This window comes from Pogona vitticeps, chromosome 3 (genome assembly GCF_051106095.1).
Source record: "Pogona vitticeps strain Pit_001003342236 chromosome 3, PviZW2.1, whole genome shotgun sequence".
In the NCBI taxonomy this organism is placed as follows: Eukaryota; Metazoa; Chordata; class Lepidosauria; order Squamata; family Agamidae; genus Pogona; species Pogona vitticeps.
The window spans coordinates 7,287,348-7,314,076 of NC_135785.1; the positions used below are offsets into that span (position 1 = coordinate 7,287,348).

The 26,729-nt window shown below is 47.9% G+C and overlaps 1 protein-coding gene and 1 non-coding gene across 25 annotated transcripts in view; both read left to right on the forward strand.

Annotated features, from left to right (window-relative positions):
- Window positions 1-21,856, forward strand: part of EIF4G1 (eukaryotic translation initiation factor 4 gamma 1) — an 87,848-nt gene extending 65,992 nt beyond the window's left edge. For all 24 annotated transcript variants that reach the window (XM_072996276.2, XM_078389762.1, XM_078389768.1 and 21 more), the window contains 21 exons: window positions 124-257; window positions 1,221-1,340; window positions 1,609-1,782; window positions 3,449-3,646; window positions 5,309-5,455; window positions 6,188-6,424; window positions 7,788-7,892; window positions 9,684-9,840; window positions 10,951-11,051; window positions 12,868-12,970; window positions 13,074-13,176; window positions 14,735-15,000; window positions 15,096-15,211; window positions 16,059-16,231; window positions 16,382-16,507; window positions 16,606-16,687; window positions 17,524-17,622; window positions 17,840-17,974; window positions 19,079-19,160; window positions 20,010-20,150; window positions 21,406-21,856. In XM_072996276.2, coding sequence (XP_072852377.2) covers window positions 124-257; window positions 1,221-1,340; window positions 1,609-1,782; window positions 3,449-3,646; window positions 5,309-5,455; window positions 6,188-6,424; window positions 7,788-7,892; window positions 9,684-9,840; window positions 10,951-11,051; window positions 12,868-12,970; window positions 13,074-13,176; window positions 14,735-15,000; window positions 15,096-15,211; window positions 16,059-16,231; window positions 16,382-16,507; window positions 16,606-16,687; window positions 17,524-17,622; window positions 17,840-17,974; window positions 19,079-19,160; window positions 20,010-20,150; window positions 21,406-21,587 — 2,981 coding nt within the window. In that variant the 3' untranslated portion in view covers window positions 21,588-21,856. The remainder of the gene's footprint in view (window positions 1-123; window positions 258-1,220; window positions 1,341-1,608; window positions 1,783-3,448; window positions 3,647-5,308; window positions 5,456-6,187; window positions 6,425-7,787; window positions 7,893-9,683; window positions 9,841-10,950; window positions 11,052-12,867; window positions 12,971-13,073; window positions 13,177-14,734; window positions 15,001-15,095; window positions 15,212-16,058; window positions 16,232-16,381; window positions 16,508-16,605; window positions 16,688-17,523; window positions 17,623-17,839; window positions 17,975-19,078; window positions 19,161-20,009; window positions 20,151-21,405) is intronic.
- LOC140706279 (small nucleolar RNA SNORD66) lies at window positions 1,403-1,480 on the forward strand. The gene has a single exon (XR_012085919.1). It is a non-coding gene; the product is annotated as a small nucleolar RNA SNORD66 (small nucleolar RNA).
- Window positions 21,857-26,729: the final 4,873 nt, after the last annotated feature.

Sequence of the window (26,729 nt, forward strand, 5' to 3'; positions counted from 1 at the left end):
AGCGTTTTGTCTCAAAGGAGTGGCTCCCCAGTAATGCTGTTAGTGACTGATGAAGCTTCTTCCCCTACTCCTCCTCACACTTAACTTTCTTCCTGATTCTCTCCCCGTTCTTTCCCTTAACAGAGCAGTGGAAGCCCCTCAATCCAGAAGAGAAGAAGCGATATGACCGGGAGTTCCTGCTCGGGTTCCAGTTCATCGTTGCTAGCATGCAGAAGCCCGAAGGGTTGCCCCATATCAGTGACGTGGTCCTGGAAAAGGTCAGCCTCCTTTGCCATCTGGGTTCATAGGGTGTCCCGCAAAAGGTTTTCTTTTTCTTGTGTTGCGTGATGTCGCCGGGGTGTGTGTTCTTGTCAAGATCTATAGAAAAATGTATCTATGGAGCATTGCCGGGAAGCGGGAAGGGCAGAATTCCAAAGGGCAGAGAAACACTGGCATCGGGCTATGATTTTGGAGATCCCAGAATGTCTACAATGCAGGGTTCCCAAGCGGTGCGCCTTGGCTCCAGGGGACACAGCGACGTCCAAGCAAGGGTGCCGTGGGAAAAAGGGATGGGATTTTTAAAAACAAGTTAAAGAACTTGGTTCTTCCTGCAGGCCTTCCTCCCCTCCCATGACATAGCATCCTTATCCCATCTTGGATCCTGTTTTCTTTATTGATCTTGATTGCTATTATGAACGGGAGTTATTTTAGTGCTGTTTTTAACTTTATATTCTGTAAGCGGCCCAGAGTAGATTTCCTGAATCTAGATGGGCAGAGTAGAAATGGAACAAATAAATAAAGGAACATAGAGCTATGAAGGCAACAAACAGCTCCTCTATAGCCTTCCTAGCTCTATGTTGAATAGGAACAGGAAATAGAGGCTGTGTGCTTTCCCTTCCTTTCCCCATCTCTATGGTCCCCAGTGGAAATGCTTGCTGGGTGGCCTGTGTGTGTGTGTGGGGGGTTCCTGCGTCAGGACCTGGAAGGAGGTGGGCCCTTGAGGATATTGGGGGTGCGGTGGAATGGGATGGCTGTTGAGATCTGGTGGGAGGGAGAGACCGCCAAGCGAAGAGCGCCACAGCCAGTAGTTGGACAAGGAAAATGCTTGCGAACCACCAGCCTTAGAATATTAGGTGTTTACAGAGGCCAGTTGCTTATTTGAAAATGACCGCCGCCTCGCCTTTGACGCTCACTCCTTGTGCATTTTTGTGTGTTGCTTTCCCCGTCTCTTGGCCGGACAGGCAAACAAGATGCCCCTGCGCCCCCTGGACCCCGTGCGCTTGAGCAGCATGAATTGCGGACCAGACTTCACACCTTCCTTTGCTAACCTAGGCCGGCCAAACCCGCCCAACCGTGGACCGGTAGGTACCATTCAAGCCGTGTTTGTTTGCCAAGAGGGATTCCCCCTGCTGGCTTTCTCCGCTTGCATGATGAACTCCTAGTTAGTGCCATCGTGTCTGGGCCACTGATAACCCTGTGATGGAACTGAGGATCTGAGCATTGGAGGGGGCGGGGGTCATTTCCTTCTCGGATGGTGCCGAGCTGATGCGTAGCATAGGGTGTAGTGCTTTGGGGGGGAGGGCACCTCGGAAGCCCTGACCTCTCTTCCTGCCCTTTTGACTCCCAAAGCCTGCAGGGCCAGGACAGCGACGTTCCCAGCAAAGCCTGAGGAAGGAGCCCAGGAAGATAATTGCAGCTGTGTCTTTAAATGAAGATGTCAAGCTCAACAAGGCTGAGAAGGCCTGGAAGCCCAGCAGTAAGCGGGCAAGCGAGACAGAGGATCCTGAAAACATAAAAACTCTGGTAAGCAGGAACTTCCTTTGGCCCATCTTTGCTGCTGCCAACTTTCTGTTTTTCCCCTGTCAGTTTTCTATCACCCCCTTGAGCTGCCTGGGTTCAGGATGGGTCCATTGGCTGTTATTGCTGCTGCTGTTCTGTGTTGTCAAGTCTCTGGAAACCCTACAGATCAGCCCTCTCCAAAACATCCTGTCCTCAGCAGCCCTGCTCAGCTCTTGCAGACTCATGCTTGTGGAATTAAGGAATCAATCCATCTCGTATTTGGTCTTCCTTTTTTTCCTGCTGCTTTCCACCCTTCCTATCATCATTATTTTTCCCCAGATAATCCTGCCTTTTCATGATGTGCCCAAAGTACAGCCTCGGTTCCGGCGTTTTTGCCTCCAGAGATATTTCAGGCTTAATATTTGTTTGTCTTTCTGGCAGTCCAGGACATCCACAAAGCTCTCCTCCAGCACAATTCAAGCAAATTTTTTTTTTCCCGTCAGCCTTCTTAATTGTCTAGCTTTCACACCCAAACTGTATTTTACCTCCTCTTCTTCTGCCCAGCTATAACGTAAAGATAATTAGACAAAGATAATTGGAACAAAAAAATCTCTATGATCAGTACTGCTGGAAACAATAGTGTTTGTCTGCATTGAAATTGAACTGTAACCAGAGTGACTAGGTTGCGACCATTCTATTTGCACATCTGTTTTTAGCCATGGTTTTAATTTTGAGAAGGTCCTAATTAACTGTAGTTCGTTCCAGATAGATCACAAAACAAGTAAGTATGCATGCAGTTCATATAAATGTTTGGTGATTGTGTTGTCTCTCTCTTTTTTTCTTTTGAGTCATTTGAATAAGATCCCATTCTTGCTAATCTAGGGCTGGATACCTTGGGGGCGGGGATGAGGCAGCTGCCGTGCCCACAGAACTCTTAGGAATTGCATCGTCCTGCCCTGGCAGAAGGATTGTTGTTGTGGGTGTGCCAACAGAATGTGCAGGGAGAAGCCTGGCTTCTTTTAAAGCAGGAAACCCTTATGCTTTGGGGCTAGACCTGGACTGCCTGGGAGACCCAACTTGTCTCTCTGGGCTTTCCCAGATAACCCTGCCCGCCTCAGCAGCCACCATATTTCTGTGGCCGAAGGGAAGAGGTCAGCTGTTCCCCATGCGAAGCAGTGTATAAAACACAGAGGTTGTGGGGGGGGGGAGAGAGAAAATATTTTCCTTTTCTGATTAATTATCTACCATGTGGTATTTTATTTTTTTGAATAAATATGTTACTGGCTGCTTTGATGCTGAACTACAGCAGATAGTGGGTGTCTAGCTGTCATTCAGAGGCCTGTATTTTGACTCACCAACTCCTTCGTCTTAGCAGTGATATTTTTGGGATGTTCCTGCCCTGCTTTCTGTGCCTGCCTTAAAGAAAGAGGCAAGTGGCTGCTCTGACTCCTTGCAGGTAGAAGAGTCACTCCTTCCATCACTCAATTTCCCTTCCACCTCTTGTCTGACAGGTTCATTGTAACAAACACTGCTGTGGGCAGAGCTTGCCATTCTCATGTGGCTTTTTGGAGCTGTGCAAGATTCATGCACACATCTCTCTCTTTCTGTCTCTCACTCTCTCTGTGTGTGTGTGTGTGTTTGTTTACATACACAGTGGACTAAAAAGGGTGTTCCTGTCTCCTTCCCGCAGGAGCTGTTCCGGCGTGTGCGCAGCATTCTGAACAAGCTGACGCCACAGATGTTCCAGCAGCTGATGAAGCAGGTCACAGAGCTGTCCATCGACACCGAGGAGCGGCTTAAGGGTGTCATTGACCTCATCTTTGAAAAGGCCATCTCCGAGCCAAATTTCTCCGTTGCCTATGCCAACATGTGCCGTTGCCTTATGGGGGTGAGTGCTCCCAGGATCTCAGCGGCAGGCGTGGCAGCTCTCCCTCTCTGGGGCGCAAAAAAGACCTTGGATCTTCCCCGAGATTAGGAGCGGTGTGGAAATTACATTCCTTCCTGGCCGTGGCTCCCATTGGCGAGCCTCTTTCCTCCCTCTATGTGTAGGCATTATGGCCTGATCGCCTCTGGAGGCAGTGGGCCTGCAAATTAATTCTGCATGAGAACAATCTCCCCTTGGATCCTAGAGTAGTCACCTGAGTCAAGGATGTAGAGCTTTCTATTGCTAAGATTGGATTTGTTCTTTTCTCTGCCATGAGTGGATCTTGCACTAACTCCCATTTGGGTTGGTACCATCCTCTCATCAGGCCTGTTGGCTGGCCTGTGTGCAGAGGCACATCAATTAATTCCCAGCACCAGCTGAGGAATTAGTTTAGTGCTGAATCCTTTAGTCGCTGTAAGAAACAGATTGGTAGCAGCTATAGGAAAAGGTGCTTTGGTTCTCGTGTATTTCCCTGTGGAATTTTCTTAGTGTATGTTTCTCTTCAGCCAGCCTTTCCCTTAATCACTGGTGGTCTGAGAGGTTTTTTTTTTTAAAGCAGTTGTTGTGCTCTGCTGTTTTGAATGTCTTTTAGTATTGATTTTATTAGTGCCATTAACATACGTGTTTAATTCTTTTTAAATACAGTGGTGCCCCGCATCACGACGATAATCCGTTCCCCTGAAATCACTGTTAAGCAAAAACATTGTCCAGCAAAAACAGTTTCCCCATTGGAATGCATTGAAACCCATTTAATGCATTCCAATGGGGAAATTACCTCATCGTCCAGCAAATATCGCCCATAGGGGAAGCCATTTTCCGAGCGCCAATCAGCTGTTAAAATGGCTGCCCTGCGAAGCATGGGTCTGGAAAACACAGGGCAGCCATTTTGCGGAGCTGGGAAACATAGTCGTCTTGTGAACAAACAGTTCACGAAGCACGGACCTAATCAACGTCAAGCGAAAATCCCCCATAGGAAACATTGTTTTGCGATCGCTATTAGCGATTGCAAAAAAGTCACCGTCCTGCGGATTCGTCGTACAGCGGGGTCATTGTCTAGTGAGGTACCACTGTACTTGTATACATGTGGTTTTTAGCTTTTAAATTTTTTTTATTATGTAAGCTGCATTGGGTTCTTTTTAAGGATAAAGGGGATGATGATGATGATGATGACAATGACAATGACAATGATGAGGACCATGGGGTGAGAGACAGGTGGCCCGGAGCAAGGAACAATCTTTAAAGCATCCATTTTTATTGAGAAAGGGCTGCACGTTGCAACAAATTATGTTCTCATCCTCCAGGCTTCCCCTCTCTCTCCACTCTTTTCCCCACAGAAACTGCTACCCAGTTTTCAGAAATTTCTCGGCCACCATGAGATCCAGAATGTTCTTTGTTATAAACGGCCTTGTTGTTTTGGGGAAACTTGCCCAGCCACCCTGATCTATGTTAACAAGTCTTAGTCTGTCCTTTGTGGCAACACTGCAGTTTATTTGGACCATAGAGGAACAGAAAAGGATCGTGGGTGTTACGAGCATAGTTGGAAATCCAGAGTTTGGGGCCTTGGTCAGAGGAGACGCCGTGTAGACTCTCTTCTCATGGTGGTTTCTGGCCTGTCCCCTTCTCTAGCTGAAAGTCCCCACGACTGATAAACCGACGGTGATGGTCAACTTCCGCAAGGTACTCCTGAACAGATGCCAGAAGGAATTTGAGAAGGACAAGGACGACGATGAGATCTTTGAGAAGAAGCAGAAGGAGATGGACGACACAGCTGGCGTGAGTGGCGCTTTGAACCCTTAGGGCCTCAAACCCTTGGGCTTCTGGTCCAAGGAAATGTACTGGGAGCATTGGAAAGACCCATATCTTCTGTAAGCGCCTAGGGGGAGGGCACAGTAGCAAGTGTTTTAGACTCTGTGATTGGTTGGGGAAAGGGGAGGGGCTGAAGGGCAAGGTGGGGAAAGCCCAGCCCCCAACCTATTGGAGGTGGGGGTTAGAACCTTAGAGTGGGAACATAGGGGTGCCCAGGTTCAAAACTCACGGGCAGACGCATAACTCAATGGGTCCCCAGAACCGGGGGGGGGGGATTTGATTTAAATAAGATTGATTTAAATAATGATTTAAATTTTTAAAAACGGATACTTTTTGACACTTTAATAAGCAGTTTTAATTAGTTTTGATTGTGATTTTTATTTAAATCGCAGTTTAAATCAATTTGATTTTTTTATATAAAAATGTTGATTTTTATCCGCCTTGCCCAAGTGTTTCTCACTGTAGCTAATTTCACAAGAATCTTAAGAAGCTGAATGTGGAAGAGAAGAGAGGATAGCTGTACGGGCCATTTAAACTTTTGGGAGGAAAAAAAAATTGAGCCTGAAGTAACAGGAAGCCTGTTGCTATTGTCGCTCTTGCCACCACTGCAACGGTTATTGGAAGGACGGCTCCCAGTCTCTGCTCTTAAGTGGATTCCAGATTAAATACCTCTCTTCACTCCCTTGTTTTTTCTCGTAGCCTGAGGAGAGAGCCCGTCTAAAAGAGGAGCTGGACGATGCCCGGGACAAAGCGCGGAGGCGTTCTCTGGGCAACATCAAGTTCATCGGGGAGCTTTTCAAGCTGAAGATGTTGACCGAAGCCATCATGCACGACTGTGTGGTGAAGCTGCTCAAGAACCATGACGACGAATCCCTGGAATGCTTGTGTCGTTTGCTCACCACCATCGGCAAGGACCTGGACTTTGAAAAAGCCAAGGTACTTCTTTCGTGGGCCAAGGAGCGAAAGGGGGCTCATTCCCCTGGGTGCGAGAGTTCTCAGATGTCCCGCTGGAAGAGTCAACGTTCAGGAATGAAGTTTTGGTAGCCAAGGGACTATAAATCCCAAACCTATATCAGGAGTAATTCAAAGGATCCGGGTAGTGGTGGTTTTTTACTCTCTCTTGGATCTGGGTAGGCCTCCTCTGTCCCATTTTTTTAAAAACCCCAAAATGTCCTTCCTGTAAAACAGTTGGCGTTTGAAAACAGTCCCCACCCAGAGGGCCCTGTGTTTGACATGGGAGGGCTGTTTTGTCCCTGGTTTGTTTTAGATGTAAAATGTGAAAAGGGGGGGGGGGTACTAATATTATAGAATAATTGACCTTATTGGCCATTGGGTGCAGCCTCCTGCCTTGTGCAGGAATCCAAATCAAAGCAGATCTGACAAATAGTGGTCCAATTTTCTCTTGAGTACCTCCAGTACTGGGAGCACTCACCACGTCCTGAGGTCAGTGGTTCCATTGTTGTACTGCTCTAACAATAAGGACATTTTTCTTGACATTCAGCTGAAATGTGGTTGCTGTAACTTGAGCCCATGGTTGCGTGTCCTGCGCTCTGGGACGATTGAGAACAGATCCTGCTCCTCCTCTGTAGGATAACCTTTCAAATATTTGAAAAGTGCTATTGTATCACCCCTCAGCCTTCTTTTCTCAAGGCTAAACATGCCCAGCTCTTTCAGTCTTTCCTTGGTTTCCAGCCCCCTGATCATCCTTGTCGCCCGCCTCTGAACTTGTTCCAATTTGTTGGCATCCTTCTTGAAGTGCAGTGTCCAGAACTGGATACAGTCCTCCAGATGAGGCCTAACCAGTGCTGAATAGAGTACCTCACTAGGGTCTGTGGCAGGCTGCATGCCGCCCACTGGAGACATTTTGCCTATCCTGGCCTGCAGAACAGCTGCTTTCTGCCTCCTCTCCCTCTTCTTGTGAACTGGGAATATGGTCCATGCTTCTGGGATTGTCCCCGTGGCCTCTTCCACCCAGGGGGTGAACTGGTTTATTCAGGCCCTCTTCTTGCCTTTTTTTTGGGGCCGGGGGGAGAGTACAAATGTATAACAGCACACATGTGGAACTGGTCTCCTTTGCTCTGGAAAGGCCTGTTACCAAGATAAAGTGACAGTTTAATGCTGCCTTTCTTGAATTCCACTATGAGATTAGTCCTCATGAAGGTCCTTATGTGGATTGCCTGGGTTGCTCCCATTCTGCCTGGTCCCTCCAGCCGCCGGGCTGTGCTTAGGACGACAGGGCTGTCTCCAGCCTCGCTCAGCTGATCTCATCCTTCCTCTCCCCTTCCCTCCCTTCCGCCAGCCTCGAATGGATCAGTACTTCAACCAGATGGAGAAGATAATCAAGGAGAAGAAGACATCCTCCCGCATCCGTTTCATGCTGCAGGATGTGATTGACCTCAGACGGGTAAGGTGCAGAGGGTAGCTCCCCTCTGGCCCCTGGGCTGGCGGAGACAGCCCCCTTCCCTCAGGCTCCTTTCTTGGGATGGGCCAGCCTGACGCCTGGTAAGGTGCAAGACCTGCCTTCCCTCTGCACCCAGGACTCTCTGGGTGATGGGATGAGAAATCAGCGCCGGCTAGCACTGCCTCCTTCTCCTCCGTGAGCCCCTTAGACAGTGTGCTAGCCTGCTGTCCCTGGCTTGCGTGGCTTCGGCGATGGGCTGGCAGTAGCCCCGGTAAAGGTAAAGGTTCCCCTTGACAATTTTTGTCCACTCGTGTCCGACTCTAGGGGGCGGCGCTCATCCCGCTCTTCAAACCATAGAGCCAGCGTTTGTCCGAAGACAATCTTTCCGTGGTCACATGGCCAGTGTGATTTAGACACGGAACGCTGCAGTAGCCCCTGCAGCTGTGTTTAATTCAAGAAGGCTCCCAGTGCTGAACCTTCCTGTGCCAAAGGCTGCTACATGCTTGCTCACAATGGGTGTGTGTGTGTGTAAAAGGCCTGGCAGGCAGTGTGCTCAGCCCTTCTCTTGCTTCCTTTGCCACTTAAGGGCCTGGTGCTTTGAAACTGGTGTTTAAAATGTGGGACGCAACCTTATCCTGCAGCGGCTACTATGGTTGTACTCTGACCTTAGTGTGGGCAGGGAAGGGCTTGTCTTTATGGAGGGCGTGTGCAGAAAAGAAACAAGAACTGGCTAGTCTCTTTGCACAGACACCCACCAAGCAGTCCCTAGAGAGCTCCAGACCCCACGCCCAGCCCCACCCTGTGTGAAATTGCCAGCCACTCTCTAGAGCAGGGGTGTCCAACCTTTCACCTTCCCTGGGCCACATTAGAAGGTGAAAATTTGGTTTGGGCTGCATGGGGGGTGCACCCCTAGCCGTCCTCCACAGCCCTGCTCCAAGCGCGCTTACCGGCAGCTGCGATCTCAGACAGCAGAGGCTGCCAGCTTCGACTCCGGCGGCTTTATGGGGCCAGGAAGGGGTCCACCTATTGACGGAGATGGCACAATGCGGTCACACAGCCCCCCTGTCCCTTCTCCTCCCACTCCTTCCTTCGCTCTCTCCCGCTCTACTGTTGTGACATGCCCCGGCCACATTCTGGCCACAAGCGCCAGCAGTGTAACTTGAAACTTTGGAATTTCTTTTTTTTAAAAAATTGCACTGGGCCACATTATGAGCTGACCTGGGCCGCATGCGGCCCTCGGGCCGAAGGTTGGACAAGCCTGCTCTAGAGCTTCCAAGTAGGCATGTTGCTGTCAGAATGGCCTGTTACCTAATCAAGGCCATGCAGAGTCATTGAAACAGACATAGGAACATCAGGGCCACATCCAGCCATCCCTGGATTCCATTTGGCCATTCCCAGGTGACCCCCTTTTGTACGGTACCATTTGGGGGGTGGTTTTCCAGCCTTTATCTTGGGTCTTTCCCCAAGGCTGAAGTGCCTCTCCTAAGGTTTGGTTTCTAGCCATAAAGTTTTTAGCTGATAGGTGGCGGTATTTTTTTACTCCAACCCTCGGGCTCCACTCACGCCTGGAAGATGGTGGGCAAGTTCTGCCTGAAGTAGAATTTGGGCCTACTCTTGGAGTGGGGATAATGAATAAAAGATGGAAATGCATATATTTAGAAGCCAAATAAGGTCAGTTCTGGAAGGAAGAAACCCAGAGACAAACCCTCCCTCTTTTCCCTTCTTGGCCTGGCTGCATCTTAAGCGTTCAGGGTACTGTAACCCCTCTCCTTCTGTCTGGTTTGCTTCTTGCAGAACAGCTGGGTGCCAAGGAGAGGAGACCAGGGTCCCAAAACTATTGACCAGATTCACAAGGAAGCTGAGATGGAGGAACACCGGGAGCACATCAAAGTGCAACAGTTGATGTCCAAGCAGGATAAGAGGAGGGGCCCGCCGGGCCCATCATCAACAGGTGAGTTGGCAGCAGAAGACCTCCTTTGTTTCGGGATTCACTGTGGCTGTGTCAGTGCCACCTGCCCCGAAGAAGAGGGAGTAGTTTTGTGCTCATTAAGTTGTAGCTTTGTCCGTGTGCGTGCGTGCGTGCGTGCGTGTGTGTGTGTGTGTGTGTGTGTGTGTGTGTGTGTGTGAGAGAGAGAGAGAGAGAGAGAGAGAGAGCTGCCATGCCTGTTAATTTATGGATTTCACTTCCACAAGGGAGTGTTGGCAGCTGCAGACTTAGCTCTCTTGAAAAATAGATCCTTTTAATTTAAGCCCCAGTTTCTTTAGACAGATCCATGAAAAGATGGGTCAGTAAAAAGCTATTGGAGGTGGTGCCTAAAGGTTACCTCTAGATCCAGAAGCACTTTGCTGATGAATCTGAGTGGCTCATGGGAGGGCATTTGCTTTTTCAGCCTTCCCAGAGGTCTCTGGTTTAGTGCTGTGAAAAGCATGATGCAGGACCAGAGACCCACTGAAATCTTCCTGTATCTTTAAAGGCAGACACAAGCAGTTAAGAGTGTCACAGTGATCTTTCTTCCTCTAATAGAAACAGTAGATACAGTGGTGCCTTGCTTAACGATTGCCTCGCTTAACAAGGAAATCGCTTGACGATTAGGTTTTTGCGATCGCAAAAGTGATCAGAAACGATGGTTTAAATGGGGAAAATCCGCTTAACAATGATCGGTTCCCTGCCTCAGGAACCGAATTTTGCATTACGACAATTAAAAACAGCTGATCGTCAGGTTTCAAAATGGCCGCCGGGTGTACAAAATGGCTTCCTGCTGTTTTTAGGAGCTGTTTTTCACTATACAGGCACCCGAAAATGGCCGCCCCTATGGAGGATCTTCACTGGACTGTGAGTTTTTAGCCCATTGGAATGCATTGAACGGGTTTCAGTGCACTTCAATGGGCTTTTTTATTTCGCTTTACCATGTTTTCGCTCTACAGCGATTTCGCTGGAACGAATTAACATCGTCAAGCGAGGCACCACTGTACATGTTTCTCACTTGCATGCATTCGTTTATGCACTTGGGTGATTTGTGCTTTTGAACAATGAACCTTGATTTGGGTCTCCCATCCACAGGTGGGCGAGGGAGTTTGGTTTCAGATGACGGCTGGAACACCGTTCCCATCAGCAAGGGCAACAGACCGATCGACACCAGCCGGTTATCCAAGATCACCAAGGTGTGAACTGTTGGCGATGGGTGGGGAGATAGGGGTGAATTTAGGTTCTTCCATAATAAGCAGCCATGGCTTCTGCTTTTAGCTTAAGGTCCGATTATGTTCAATTATGATAGGAGGTAGACAGCTTGGTGTAAGATTCCTTGAATCAGCAAAAAACGAAATTATCAGCAAAAAACGACATTATACCCAGAAACCTGATTTTTGTGCTGAAGATTGGGGTTTGCAGCCATGGATTGAAGGCACAAGTATTCCTGATCAATTTGGCACAATTCTGTTTCCCAAACTGAAGTTTTTAAAACAATGTTTCAGCAGTTTGGGGTGTTAAGCATGGAAGTTGGGGTTTATGAAAATGTTGGAGACGAAGGCAGGAGAGTACAAGCTAGTACAGCGTTGCTGAGTTGGGAGAAAAAGATTAATGAATAGATGGGTGACAGGTTATAGATAGGTTGAGTGTTCATTTCCCACATTTTGGCTGTTGGAAGCAGTGCACAACCCTCTCCATTATTATTATTATTATTATTATTATTATTATTATTATTATTATTATTATTATTATTATTATTATTATTATTATTATTATTATTATTATTATTATTATTTATTTATTTTTATTTTTATTTTTATTTTTATTTTTATTTTTATTTTTAATATTATTATTTTTTAATATTATTATTTTTAATATTAATATTAATATTAATATTTAGCTTTTGTAAGTCCATGCTTGGAATTCTTTGCAAGATCAGTATCTGCTGATTCATTTATTTTAATATTTTTAATATTAATATTTAATAAGTGAATCAGCAGAAAAATCCTAGAAATATAGAAAGGTGAAGTTACCAGAATTGGCCACTGAAGGAGCCAGAGACCCATGCGGTACATAATATTTCCCGAGACATGTATTTCATGATGTTACCAGAACTGACCATTAGAAGGAGCCAGAGACCCATGCAATGTATAGCATTTGCTATTAAAATGGCATTTGCTATAATCCGTTTTTTTTCAGCATCTGTAAGGGGAGGGGCTTGGAACTGATCTCCCACAGATACACACGGGGGTCCTGCTGTATTTCAGTTTTGGGCACAGTGTTGTCCTGGTGTTGTTGCACCCTAAAACCCCAGATCTCACATACTCTAATTTTCCATGTATAAGACTATACTTTTGTCTAAAATCTTTAGACTAAAATTGAGGGTCATCTTCTACACGGAAGTAAGCTTAGGAGAGAAAAAAACAAGTGGAGGGGAAAGCAGGGATCAAAGTGATCCTGCAAGGCTTTGATCCCTGTTTTCCCCTGCACTTGCTAAGACTTAGCAAAAGGAAAGCAGGGATCAAAGCACTGCAGGATGGCTTTGATCCTTGCTTTCCCCTCTGGTTAATAAGCAAAAGGAGGGGGGAAGAATCAAAGCAATCCCATGGCTGTATAAGGGGGAAAGGGATCAAAACGATCATACAGTCATGGGATTGCTTTGATCTCTTTCCCCCTCCTTTTGTTAAGTCCCGCGGGGCTTAGCATGAAGAGAGAAAACAGGGATCAAAGCGATCTTGCAGCACTTTGATCCATTTCCCCCTACACTTGCTAAGCCCCACTTAGATTTCTTAATTTTGGGTTAGAAAAGTGGGGGCATCTTATACATGGCATTGTCTTATACACGGAAAAATACCGGTACTCAGTATTCCTTTCCAAAATACATGGAGGTGCTGTTACTTGAATTCACAAAGATGAAACACTGAATTAAAGCTTAAACATTGAGGTGGAAGGTTTAGTGCTTGCTTCTTTTAGTCAATTAATGGCTCCATTCTGCATTCTCGCCCCCTACAGCCTGGTTCAATTGACACCAATAGCCAGCTCTTTGCACCTGGTGGACGGCTGAGTTGGGGGAAGGGCAGCACTGGTGGTTCAGGGGCCAAACCTGCGGAACCAGGTAAGGCAGCGGGGGAGGCAATAAAGGGTTAGCAAAGCACATGGTTTTTTACACAGTTCCTTAGTCCTCTAATTTTGCTGCTGCTTCTTTTTCTCCTTTGCAGTTCCTGACTCCAGTCGACCAGCCACGAGCACCTTGAATCGTTACTCAGCCTTGCAACAGTCAGCTCCTATAGAGAGCCAGGATGTACGGCGAGTAGTACAGAGGTCAATATTGCTTCTCAGCTTTCCTTAGCACAAAAAATAATAATAGTCCCCTTTCTTCTAAGACTTACTAGAAGATCTGCTTTAAGTTCCGTCCTGTGTGCTGAGCATCTCATGGCATTCACTTATTGTGAATAAGTGAATTTCCTTCAGGAAACGGAAGGCCATGTGTTTGATGAGGTGCTTTCAGCATGCATGACTGATGGTGGAATATGGTGTGAGTTGACTAGGAATACCGGAAGTGGCTTGTAAAAAGATCTTAACCTTATGTCGGGAAGAAAAGACTATGAAATCTGTCTCTTTTCTTCGGGTGACTTCGGTCTGGTTGTGGCCTTTGGCCTCCTTTCTCCACTTTATGTGAAACATGAAATAACCCGGCGTCATGATGATAAGGTGCAACAAGGGCCGAAGTGTTCATAAACTGCATGCATGCACTGAGTTGCTTTTTGACTTGGAATCATGCAGTGCTCTAGAACCCTGCCTTGTTGCTGTGCAACATGGGTTCCCAAACTCAGAGGTCAGGTGCTGTTGGACTTCTCACTGAATCCCTAACCATTTGCTAAGGTTAGGGATTATTAGAGTCGAGCAGAATCTGGGGCTCCCTGCGTGAGAACCTCTGCCCAGTGTCCTTATCCATGGTCTCTCTTTAAACTGCTTTGCCGTATCCTGACTGGCCTTAGGGGAGGGACCACAGCTCTGGACTGGAACCCATGCTTTCAGCATAAGAAAGTCACGGGGTCAGCACTAGTAAAATTTTGTCTGGCAGGAAAAGGAAAGATCTGTTGTTACTCTTAGCTTGGAATAAGGTTTGGTTGAAACTGAACTGGCCATATTAAAGCTGGCGTGGAGGCCAATTATAGAATACAGGACTTGTCACGTACCTTGCCCGCTAGAGAGCAGCAGTACCAAAGTACAATACCTGATTTATTAGGATCGTCTTGTCTTCAGTCCAGCACATAATCACCTGGGTTTAGTTATCTGGCCATGGAGCCAGATATGGGGAGTTCGATTCCCTCCCCCCGGTGCCTCTTTAGTGGGGGCTGAAGTCAATGATCCATAGGGTCTTTTCCAGCTCTGCAGTTCTGAGATGATTAATGTGCTCCCAAAGCAAACCTAAAAACGCCATTGAACTAAATGCTGCTCACTTCCCACTGCCTTGGTTGGAAATGTAAAAGAAAATTGAGTCTTCGCAAAAGTTTCCTGAGTGACTGAAATGCAGTCATTATGTTTGTCTTAAAAGTGCAAGGCAGTCTGGCGAAGAATGTTAACAAGGCAACAGCTAGCTTAAAGTCAGAATGCTGTCAGAGAGAATCAAATTGATTTAAATCACAGCTTAATTAAAAAAATAAAATGTAAAAATTTAAATTAATTTGATTGAAATCAAATTCACCCTGCTCCGGGGCAGCGTGAAAATAAAAGCAGAATGTGTAAGCTTCGTTACCACCCAGTTGGCTCATTCTCGTCATTTCTACTGCTATCGGGGCTGGGGGTGGGGATGCTGGAGCTTCTTCTTGCGCCCCCCCATGGTGTCTTGTCACTAACCGCCGTGGTCTTGTTGCAGAAGTAGCAGCAGCCGCGACCGCTCCGAAAAGGGCAGCGAGCGAGGCGACCGCTTAGAGCGCGACCGGCTGGAGAGAGGGGAGCGCCTCGAGCGGGCAGAGCGGCTGGATCGGTCAGATAGGAACCGGACCCCCATCACCAAGCGCAGCTTCAGCAAGGAGATGGACGACAGGAGCCGGGAGAGGGAGCGGGAGCGGCAGGGCGTCCTCGAGACGGTACGGAAAGTAGCCAGCATGACGGAGGAGCGGGACCGAAGCAGGGAGCCCGGTAAGCGGTGGGGCAGGGCACCTCCTCTTCCTGTTTTCCATTTTTCCCGGGGGTCTGGGAACAGCACTAATGCCTCCCTGCTCACCTCCGTGCAGCAAAGCGTGAGATGGCGCCCCCCGAGGCACCGGCCAAGCCCGCCTTGTCAGAAGAGGAGCTGGAGAAGAAAGCCAAGGCGATCATTGAGGAATATCTGCACATCAACGACATGAAGGTTTGTGTCAGTGGGCAGTAATGCAGGGAAAGAAAGGTGTTTTCCTGGTTGGGGGGGCAATGTGCTATTTGTGGTTGCTGCCTGACAACATGCTGCCCTTGATGGGAGAAAGCACCAGGGAGGGGCGTGGGGGCCAGGGGAACATGGCGTGAGAAGGGCCTTTGGGTTGCAGTGGAAGAGGGTCCGGTTTGGGAATGCAGAAGAGTAGCTGACAACTCCCATTAACTTGCTTTGAGATAACGAGAGGACAGTGCTTTATATTAACATTGTAAGGCTGCTTGCAGATTAAAGAACCCAGTGGATCTTTCCATCCATTTAATATAGCTGTTTTCAAGCCCTATTCCTGAGAATGCTTGGGATTTCTGTGATTCTTAGGCAGGCTCTGTGTGTGTCCGTGTGCGTAGTTGGACGCATTGACTCGTCCCGCAGATAGAGGGAAAAGGCCCACGAACCTGATTTGGGGATGGGTCTCTGTTTCCTTGACTCTCAACCCCCACGGATCAAAAGTTTTCGCTTGAACCCTCAGGTTCAACAGTTTATTGAAAAATCTTGGGTTGGCCAGAATTGCTCTCTTTCAGCCTGGCCTGCCCCTTAGCCCGAAACCCCACAATAAGATGCTTAGGGGCAGGATGGGGCTGGGGAGCAGGTACGACAGGGGTGTGGTAAAGAGACAGATGACTTTAAAGGCCTTGTCATTGACATGGCAATCTTGCAAGGAGACCAGGGACCACTTTGAGCCTCCCTGTGTTACCAAGGTCGCGACTTAGGTCGCAGCTTGCCTGCTTTCAGGGGGTACTTTTCCTATGAAGTGTGCTGAGTGTCCTTCCTCTCTGCCCGCTTCTTGCAGGAGGCCCTCCAGTGTGTGCAGGAGCTGAACTGTCCCTCCCAGCTCTACATTTTCGTGCGGAACGGCATCGAGTCCACGTTGGAGCGAAGCACCATCGCTCGCGAACACATGGGGCTGCTGCTCTACCAGTTGGTCAAGGGAGGCTCTCTCTCCAAGGAACAGTACTACAAGGGGTAATGGACACACACACAGAGGGGTGGCGTCTAGCAGGTTTTGGGAAAGCTGTTTCCATGGCCACTGTCCTGTCCCTGTAGCCCCAGGAGCTGTTGGGCTAGCATTGCTGTCTTGAAGTTTAGAACACCGTTTCCTTTTTCTACGCACAGGCTTAATGAGATCCTGGAGATTGGGGAGGACATGGAGATTGATATTCCACACATATGGCTCTACCTGGCAGAGATCATCACACCTATCCTGAGAGAAGGGGGCATCCCCATGGAGGAGCTGTTCCGGTGAGCTGGCCTCCTTTCTCTCTCTCTCCTCCTCCTCCTCCTCCTCTTGTGGCTTTGTTTCCGGTGCATGACCTGCCTGCCCTTTGTGCTTCTTTTAGGGAGATTGCCAAGCCTTTGGTGCCGATTGGCAAGGCGACGACTCTGCTGCTGGAGATCCTTGGCCTGCTTTGTAAAGGGATGGTAAGTCACTCTCCCTGCCAAGAGTCCTTCTGCTTGAAGGGGCGCCTCTAGTAGGGATTGGTTGGGGAAAGACAGTAGGGTGGCGGTTGTGCCCGCCGCACCCCCTGGAGCGCTTCCCTGTCCCAATATGTCTATGTGCCTTGTGATATTTGGCTCATTTGCTGTTTTGAAATATAAAAGCTGGCTAATTCTGTCTGCTGCCCTGCAGGTTGTGGGCTGGAGTAGTTGTCTCTGATAGAGATGGGCATGGACCGGTTTGTCTCAGTTCGTCCCTGTTGTTAAAGGCAGCAGCACAGGTGCTGATGCTCCCCTCCCACCACTTCCTCAGCCACAGCAGGCCAGCTTGCTTGCTTTTCCCACCTCCTCAGCTGATCTCCCAATCACGAGCAAGAGCACGGACTTCTCTGCCCCCCCCTTTGTCTGAGTGGCAGATCAGCCAAGAGGGCGGGGCAGAGAAGCCTGAGCTGCTGCCGGGACCAGAAGATCACCAGTTGAGGAAGTGCTGGAAGCTGGCACGCTGGGCCTGGCGAGTGGCTGGTTGAACTAGAGGAGGCAGTGGAGCAGCAGCAGCAGCCCCTGTTCTGCTACCTTGACAAACTGGGATGAACTGGTTTGTGCTCCTCTCTCTCAGTTGTCTCAAAGGGGAAAACGAAAGGGTGGAAATTCCCAGGAGCTCCCTGTCCTTGTGGAGTCTCCTTTCAAGTTCACCAGGACCTGCCCTTTTGTCACATGGGCTACGGGTTCTCTGTTCAGCATATAGAGAATTAGTTGGTGGCAAAGTGGTTTTGTGGGTGTCTTTTGTGAAACGGCCCTAACATGTCCCCTGTTCTGTGTAGAGCCACAAGAAGGCGGGGACACTTTGGAGAGAAGGGGGCCTTAGCTGGAAGGAGTTCCTGCCGGAAGACCAGGACGTCAATAAGTTCATCACAGAGCAGGTAAGCAGGGGGTGTGTGGGTGTGAGAGCTTTGGAGGGAGATCTGGGGTTTTTAAACCAAAACATCCAAGAGTGACACACTTTGGCTGCAAGGGCTGCCACGGCAGATGTTGGGATGTCTGTTTCAAATAAATACGAGTGTTGTTGTGTACGATTTCCATTGCTTTTTTTTTTTTTTTTTGGCTCGTGGTCATCCCACCTCTTGTTTTCATTTTCAGAAAGTGGAGTACACGATGGGCGACAGCTCAGATGCCCCCAGCCGCAAAGAGCTCACCTCTGAAGAGCTGTGCAAGCAGTTAGACAAGCTATTGAAAGAGAATGCAAATCACCAAAGAATATATGACTGGATAGAGGTGAGCCATCTGGCCAGTTGGGGGGAGGGGAGCAGTGGGGAAGCAGAAGGCATCCGAGATGGGGCTGTCACAGCTAAAGATGTCAATGGGAGGAGGGTCACATTCTTGCAAAAAACACAACCACCCCTTTTCTTACTGTCCACCTGCTGGGAGCTACGGAAGATCGCTGGTAGTCCCAGGGAAGTCTCAAGAATTCATCCTTCCCCTTACCTAAATCAGCCTTTCAGATGTATCTGTAAGCCGCCTAGAGTGGTCTTAACCGACCAGATAGGCAGTATATAAAATAAATAAATAAATAAATAAATAAATAAATAAATAAAATTAAAAAATAGACACGATCCACGTGCTTTAAAGCACCTTGTCTCTAGGAATCGTTCAGCAAGGGAGCTGTTCTCTAGGTCAGTGTGTTGGACAGATGATTGCAGTGCCTTAAACTTAGTTGGACCTGTTGAATCAGTTTCTTAATAGAGAGTTAACCAACCCCTAGGTGACTCGCACTGATTCATTAAATCCTCTCTGCCTAGGATTACATCTTGTATTCAGACCACAATTGCCTCTGGGTGCTGGGGCCACCCTTTTGTTTCCTGGTGGTACAAGAGTCTCAGAACCAGGAACATCAGGGTTTGTTGCCTAGAAGGTGGAGCTTCCTGAAACTGGCTATAGCTGGTGTGTTTCTCCTGAGTGGAGAACGGTCCCATCTCTCAGCCAGAGTGGTCTGGTGCAGAAGATTTATAGTCTGGCTCAGCAGCCGTCTCTCTGTGACTTCATGCTAAACCAATTGTGGAATATTCTTGGGGAAGTTCTACCCTGTGTCTTAAGCCATTTGCTCAGGGTGGAGATTCCACTGTCCTCTTCTCTACTCAGTTGGTGGGTGAATCATCGGTGTGTGTGTGGGTGGAATTAGAGCGCTGCTCCCAACCTAGAAAGCCTTCCTGGCACCTCAGCCAGCCAGTGGAAGAAGCTAAGTCAGTCCAGGAGGACAAGTCCCACGGGATCCTTAGTAAGGTGGGGTTCTGGGCACGCCTTGCATACTCTCTCTTTTTGCTTAAGCTAGCTGGGGACATGTTTCTCTCCCACTGATCCTGCCTGCTTCTCTTCCACCAGGCAAACCTGAGTGAACCGCAAATCTCATCTCATCTGTTTGTCAGGGCCCTGATGACATCGGTGTGCCATTCAGCTGTAGTCTGTAAGTCTTTGCCCATTTCGGGGTGCTTGAGTGATTGGGGGTGTTTGATAGCCCTGGTGAGAGAGGTGCATTGTGGGATCTCCTCCCGCTGATTTGTTTATCTTCTGTTAAGCCAGGCTAATGAGAAGCGGGACCCATCAAACCCTAAACCCCCACGATCAGGGTCAGGCTGTCAGCAAATCTTGGCTCTGGAGTTTTCACAGATCCATCCTGGGATTGCAGCACGGCCTCTCCCAATTTGAAGAGGCACTTGTCCAGCAGGCCGAGGCAAAGAGGCTGTCATAAAACGAGCCAAATCAGGGAGCTGGACAGGGGACAGATTGAATTTGTGGAAGGGACTGCCACTCTCGAATTGGCCTCCTCAGCCACACTAGACGCTGTTCCAAGACCTCCATTCAGAGCACGTGACCATCATCTCTCAAGACAGAAGGAGGCCTAATCCTGGGATGGATTGCTTTATTGCCTCGTGCCAAGTGAACATGATGGTGAAGGAGGGACTTGAATCCAGGCCCTTGCTTTGGAATCCATTGTTGTATGTGTTACAGCACAGTGGCTCTCTGGGTGTGCTTATGTGGTGTACAGGAAATGGCCACCACACACATCAATGGAGACTATAACTTAGTTTGCCTGTAAGTTCTCTCCCTGACCTTCAAGAAAATCTGGCTGCAACAGTGCAAATTAACTAGAAGCCAAATGACGTTCATAGTTAACGCTTTTTTGGGGGGGGGAGTGGAATTCATGGAAACATGCAGGGTTCCAAAGACGGCCTGCAGTTCGTTGGGCTTGTGACTAATGGTGTTCATTCACCTACATCCTGCTTTTCCTTGTCTCCTCTTCCCGCCGCTGTAGTCGAGAATCCGTACCGGATGGAGAGTGCCGTCATCAAGAGCCGAGCCAAGTTGCTGCAGAAATACCTGAGCGATGAAAGCAAAGAGCTCCAGGCTCTCTACGCTTTGCAGGCCCTTGTGGTGAAGCTGGACCAGCCAGCAAGTGAGTTCTAGGCAGTGGACCCAGAGGTCCCGAGAGGCAATAAGTTCCTGCCGTGCGCGTTGCCGAAATTTGAGATGGGGTTCAAGTACCGCCTCCACAGAGCTGGGGGTCTGCAAGGGTTCTCATCTGTGCTAGGTTGTCGATATTCTAAATGGCTACTATTATAATGCCTGTGCCGTGTGCTCCTGTTTGTAAAACTAAGATTTGGACACACGTTTCTAAAGTGGTCATGGTAGAGGTCAGTAAGGAGCCGACAGTGGGAGCCCTGGATAGCAGTTTTTCAGGCATGGTTATAGCTGAATAACGTCTGGATCTGGCCCTTGACAAAAATTGTGGAGCGATGTTATGATAATAGATTTCTTCTGTATTTTAAACACCACCACCCCCAGCTTTTAAATATCAGGAATGTTGGAAGGGGTTTTATACCGAGTCAGAGCCTACGTCCGTCTAGTCCTGTCTTGTTCACACTGACTGGCCGGGGGCTGTCTAGAGTTGGGGGGCAGTTTTCCCAGTTCTTCCTGTACATGGTGAGGATTGAACTCGGGACCTTCTCTATTGCTGAAGTGCAGCATCTCCCTTTATACTCAGACCATTTGAAAAGGCCCTGGAGAACATGCCCACAGTTTGGAGAGGGTACTTTTGGAATACCCTTCCCTGAATCCAGTGGCTGTTCTGAGCTAAGCCCACTTGTGCCAACTCTTAATGTTTGGCACATTGAATCAGTGGGATTTGATAAGTCAGCACTCATGTGGGCACGTCAGCTGTCGTTAGAATGCAACCATTGAATTTAGCCTAAGGAATTGAAGTCTGATTGATGTCTCCTCCCCAAGGTCTCCACTTGTTGCTCTCTCTCTCTTGGCCCATAAGGGCTTCCAACAAAGTCTGTTGTTTCCCACAAGTCAGTTGTAGGATTAGGCACAAACTGTGGTTCGGCAGGTTGGCTGCACAGCTGTTCTGCGGCCACCCTGGCTTCCTTTTGCTCCGCCTCCTCTGGTGGGCACCCACTCAGAGACGGTGGCATGATTTCCCATCCCTGCCTCCTCTGGGAGGTGCTGCTTCTAAGTGGGAGCCCACCAGAGGAGGCAGAGCAAAGGGAAGTCAGGGTTGGCCCCCCAACCTGCGGTTCATGCCCATCTCTAGTCAGTGGCTTTGCAGGTGAGAGAGAGAGAGAGAGATAATGCAGGGGAGTGTAGAATTTTCCGAGTTTGACATGTTTCTCTCTCTTTCTCTCTCTCTCTTTTCCCTGCCTCCCCAGATCTCCTCCGCATGTTCTTTGATGCCTTGTACGATGAGGACGTGATTAAAGAGGAAGCCTTCTACAAATGGGAGTCCAGTAAAGACCCAGCTGAGCAACAAGGAAAGGGCGTTGCGCTCAAGTCCGTCACTGCGTTCTACACTTGGTTGCGTGAAGCTGAGGACGAATCCGACAACAACTGAACCCCTTAAACGTTTGGGAGAAAGGGGAGGCTTCAGCTGCTCGCTGCTCTGACCCTTCCCTGGAGCTTTGGACTCCCTTGCAGGGGGGGGCGGTGTGGGAAAGGATATACAGGACTTGAGTACTGCTCTCCATACCTCCCCTCCAGACTTTTTTTTTCTCCTTTTCTTTTTGGTTGGGTTTTTTTCCTTTTCTTTTGTTTTCATTTTTTTTTCCGTTTAAACAGCCTGTATTGGTTTGTGTCTGACGATAATAAATTGATGCTGAAGGAGGTAGGTGTTGCTGTGGGCACTCCGCTCAGCCCCCAGGTCAACGCCCCGGGAACCTGGATGATTTTATTGAGCGGGGGGCCCAAACTCTTTACAGGTGCAAAGCACCCAAACACTTGTCGTATGGGAAGGGGGGCAAATGGGGAGCTCCCCCCCTCTTTCCCCCCACCCACTTATTGCTGAAATATAGAGAGATTATATAAATATATATATAAAATATAAATATAGACTTATTAAATCTTTTGAGGTTTGAGAGGATAGGACTGTGCTGTCCCCAAACATTGATCTGCCCCTCCTCCTGCACCTCCACCCCACGTCCTTGGATCAGCGCCTTGGAATTACACGAAACCTCTTGACGAAATGGTTGGGGTTTATTTTATTTTATTTCCAAGGAAAAGGGGAATCCTTTGAAACATCCACACCTTGCTTGGGAGTTGTGGGAGTTTTCACTGGCCCTACCTATGGATGGGGCGATCGCTTCTGGCGCCGCGTAGGCTCCCTAAGGCCTGCCTCGCCCCACACGCTTGCTCCCTCCCCCCCCCATGCCCACCTGAAAGCCACAGTTGTGCGATCCACTTGCATCTGCGCGGGATGGTTCTAGGAGCTGCGCTTGTAATTAAAAAAGAAAACAAGCAAGAAACCACAAACAAAATATGAAACGAGGATTCAATTACCGGTCACATGAAATTGTAAATATTTTTTTTCTTCTTTATTTTTTTTCTTTTCTTTATGGAGTATTTAATTGAAGATTCGAGAGAAAAAAAGAGCATCTTTTCACCGTAAACTGGAAATAAAAAAAGAGAAAACATTGCTAAATAAAAGTGACGTGTGGGTGCTGTCACATCCCAAGCAATCTCATCCTGGCAGGTCGGTCAGGAAGAGAGACTAGGGGGCCCTGCGCCCGGTGGTGGCTGTCTTGGCTTGCAGTAGATGAAAACAAGAAGGTCTCTGTCATCTTAGAGTGATGCCCTCCATCGATGCCCAATTGGGGACGCTTTTGCTGAGCCTTTGAAAAGGCAACGGGTTTTATTTTGAGCCTAAATCCCAAGGTCCTAAGAAGGGAACATTGTAAGGAGAACATTTTGGGGGGGGGGGGGTTTGCAGCACAGATGTATCTTGAGTTGGGTGATCAGGCCTGCAAGACATTTTTTACGTGGCTGCTTGTGGGTTTGTTTTTTTTGGGGGGGGGGAATGAAATTTGACTTGCTGGGAGGGTGGGTTGTTGCCACAACAAATTCCAACGTGAGTAGATCTTGTTTCAGGCTGACGCATTCGAAATCCCTGACTGATGGCCATGCTGCCTCGGGCTGATAGGAGATGTAATCTGAGAGTGCCAAGCTGTCTGCCCCAGTCCTGATGGATGGTCAATAAGGACCTACAGTTGTGCTTCGCTTGACAATGTTAATTCGTTCCAGCGAAATCGCTGTAGAGCGAAAACATCGTCAAACGAAACGAAAAAATCCCATTGAAACGCATTGAAAACCCATTCAATGCATTCCAATGGGCTGAAAAACTTGCTGTCCAGCGAAGATCCTCCATACGGCGGCCATTTTCAGTGCCTGTAAAGCGAGGAATCCGTCCTAGAAAACAGCGGGGGCCATTTTGAAAGCCGGGGGCCATTTTGAAACCCGATGATCAGCTGTTTGCTGATCGTCGTAAAGCGAAAAATTGGTTCCCGAAGCAGGAACCGATAATCGCTAAGCGAAATTCCCCCATTTAAACCATTGTTTTGCAATTGCTTTTGAGATTGCAAAAACGTCAACGTAATGCGGATTTGTCGTAGAGCAGGGTAATCGTCCAGCGGGGCACGACTGTATATGGGGAGGCGGTATTATCCTAGTGGAAGCATCTGTGCTTTGCTTGAAGGAAGGCAAAAACATTGACCTTAAAGAGGCAACATGGATAAGTTTTTGGCGAACCATTGCTTCTGCAGACGGTTTGCAGAACCGTTGGTTGATAGGTGTTTGTATAGGGAGGGGAGGGGTTCAGCTCATATCAGGCCTAGGATGGTTTAGCCCAGTGGTTCTTAACCTTTGTTACTCGGATGTTTTTGAACTGCAACTCCCAGAAACCGCAGCCAGAGTTGGTGGTGAAGGCTTCTGGGAGTTGCAGTCCAAAACTCCTAAGTAACCCAAGGTTAAGAACCAGTGGTTTAGCCTATGGTGAGGAATTGTGGAAGCCAAAGTCCAAAAGCATGTAGAAGGCCCACAAATCCTGTAGGATGAGCCAGAACTGTAGCCAGAGGGTTGTTGCTGGTGGGGGCAGGGGGCATATGCTTTCCAGCAACTACCACTCTTCTATCTAAAGCAGAACATAAACATATAAAGCATGGACATAAACTGGCAGAATATGATTTGTAGAGTGCCTTCCAGGGTTGGCTAGATCAGGAATCCCACCTCTTCCTCTGTTCACAAGAATGTGATAACTTTAGATCACAATGTTTGGAAACATTTCAGGATGGTTTATTAAGAAACATAGACTGAGCAGACAAGCATGTTGGGGCTGAGGAGGATGGCGTGGGAGGTGATAAGTAAGATTTATCCCGTCTTATGAGTTAGTGGGAAATGAAGCTTGAAGTGTGTGTAAAAGCATCATTAGAAAGTGGGAGCTTTGTGGTTCTCATTTAACATCTAGTCTGGACACTTTCTGTTTCATGTACCAAATGGTACAGAACTTTGGAGGATGCACCAGCTGTCCTCCAAAATTTAGGGTATTTGTCAGTTCCAAGGTGCTGCTGCTGCTGCCTTGTCTTGAGGCTTGCAAGGAGTCGTGTTCTGCCAGATGGGACTCAATGCTATTATTGTACCCAGTATTGCTTTTTGATGGGTTCCCTGTGCTGTGGCCCTCCCCTATTGGAACAAGAAGGCAGCAAAATGGGTATCTGCTTGAGGCTTCCATCCTTTGTGTTGGAGCTCTTCTGCCTGTTGGCACATCTTCGCTTCCTCTGTGTCTGAAACAATCCTGGTGATTCAGTTTCTGCTGTCAGTGGTGGGTTAGTGAGTCAAGGGTAAATGATCTATGTGTTCCAGAGGGCTTCCTCCCTTGCTATTTTCTGGTTTATGTCCCCTGGTTTCAGAAACTGAGCAGTGTCGGGACTGCTGACCACCAGGAATCACTAGGCAGACATAGGAAAGAATCCTGTCTGGGAGCTGTGGCTGCCAGTCAGAGCTGGCCATACAGCTTCCTAGATCTTGCTCCTTAGGAGAGCGATGGAGATGGAAAAAATTTAAAGCTTCCAAATGAAAAGGCAAACGTGCACATGGACAAAGTCTGCTGAAATTCTTGGTATTGCCGGGTTCTTCGTCGTGGTTTCTGAGTCACAGCGTTGGGTGTGCAAAACCTCGTTGGAACGTTCTGCAGCTTTGAGAAGATAAGACCTCTCCCACTGTGCATGTCCGTGCACCTAATGGTTAGCCCTCATTTCTTTTCAGGAAGTGAACTTCATCAGGCATGTCTCTGGAGCTGGCCTTCTGTATCTTCGCCTTCCACCAAGTACTGTGTCCAAAAAAAAAGGGGGGTTACAAAAATCACAGCACTGTTGTTAGGAGTAAACGGAAATATAATCTTGTAGAAAGGTAGAGCAATAGAGCAGTACTCATTAATTCTTGGTCATATATTTTAAAACCTTGAGTTCCTCCTCCTCCTGTATTCCAGTGATTAGTATGCGGTATCTGAACCACTGGGTGGAATAAGCTTGGTTATCCTAGTTGTCCATGTTCCCCTCAAGATCTGCTCTGGGTGATGTTGATGTGTATAGACCTAGGCTTATGTATAATTTTCGTACAGCTGTGAAATGCAGATCAGGGCCATCAAAATTAAGATTTTAGACAGAAGGTGAACAGGAAAAGGTATAACAGCCATTAAATAGTTCATGGGGCAGGCAGAGTAGGTCTGAATTTTAATATCAGGTCATGTAGAGAAGCTAAATTGTGGATTCTTGGCCAATGTAAACAAGAACTTCACATAGAATATAGTTAAATGTGATATTCCTTGGTACAAGATGTATTGGCAGCCACGAATTCGTACAGCTTAAATAGATACTGGGCCAACGTAGTGGAAGAGTTTGGCTTTCGCTGGCTATTAAAGTGAATGGATACTCCAGTGACAGGAACAGCATGCTTCTGGATACTAGATGGTGAGAAAAGTACTTGGCTGATGGCCATTGGGAAAGAAAACACAGGCTTGGAAAGGAAGTTCAGTCCCGCTGGTGGTTTCAGATTTCATTTTGCAGCCAACTCTGCCAAGCGTGGCCGGTGGTATAAGGAATTGTGGTCAGAATACATGATGCGTTAAGCTTCTACTCCTGCCTTGGACCGTTAATATGCTCCATTACATCTCATGTTCTTGTTGAGGGCAGCCAGAAGGAAGAATGGCCCCTTGCAGAAAACGAGGTTCTTTGTTTGGCTCATTGGGCAAAGAGCATAACCATATCGTTACCTATTCCAACGAACAGGTTCCTGAAGCCTTGGTCATGTGTAGGAAAGTTACTCCAGGGAAAACCAGAAGGAAAAATTGAAAACAAAGTGAAGTTGCTGGTGTTGCAAAGAATAAATAAAAGGCAGTAAGGGAAGTGTAGAATCTCCTGGAAGGAGTAATTAATCCATTGTTAAAAAAAACCTGAAGCTTCTCCCAAAATCAAAGCAAATTAGGCCCCCAAAGTGAACTGAAGAACAGGTGTATCTAGGGATGAATTAATGGGACTGAATGTAAGACCCCTTGTCCGAAGTAGCAAATGCTTTTTGCCTCCGCTAATTTTCCTGCATTCTGGTTATCTTCACTCCTAAAATTCAGTTCTCCTGTTGGTAGATGGCAAACGGGCAAGAAGATTGTGTTGCACGACTTTTATTTATTCCCAGAAAATAGATCAACCCTTTT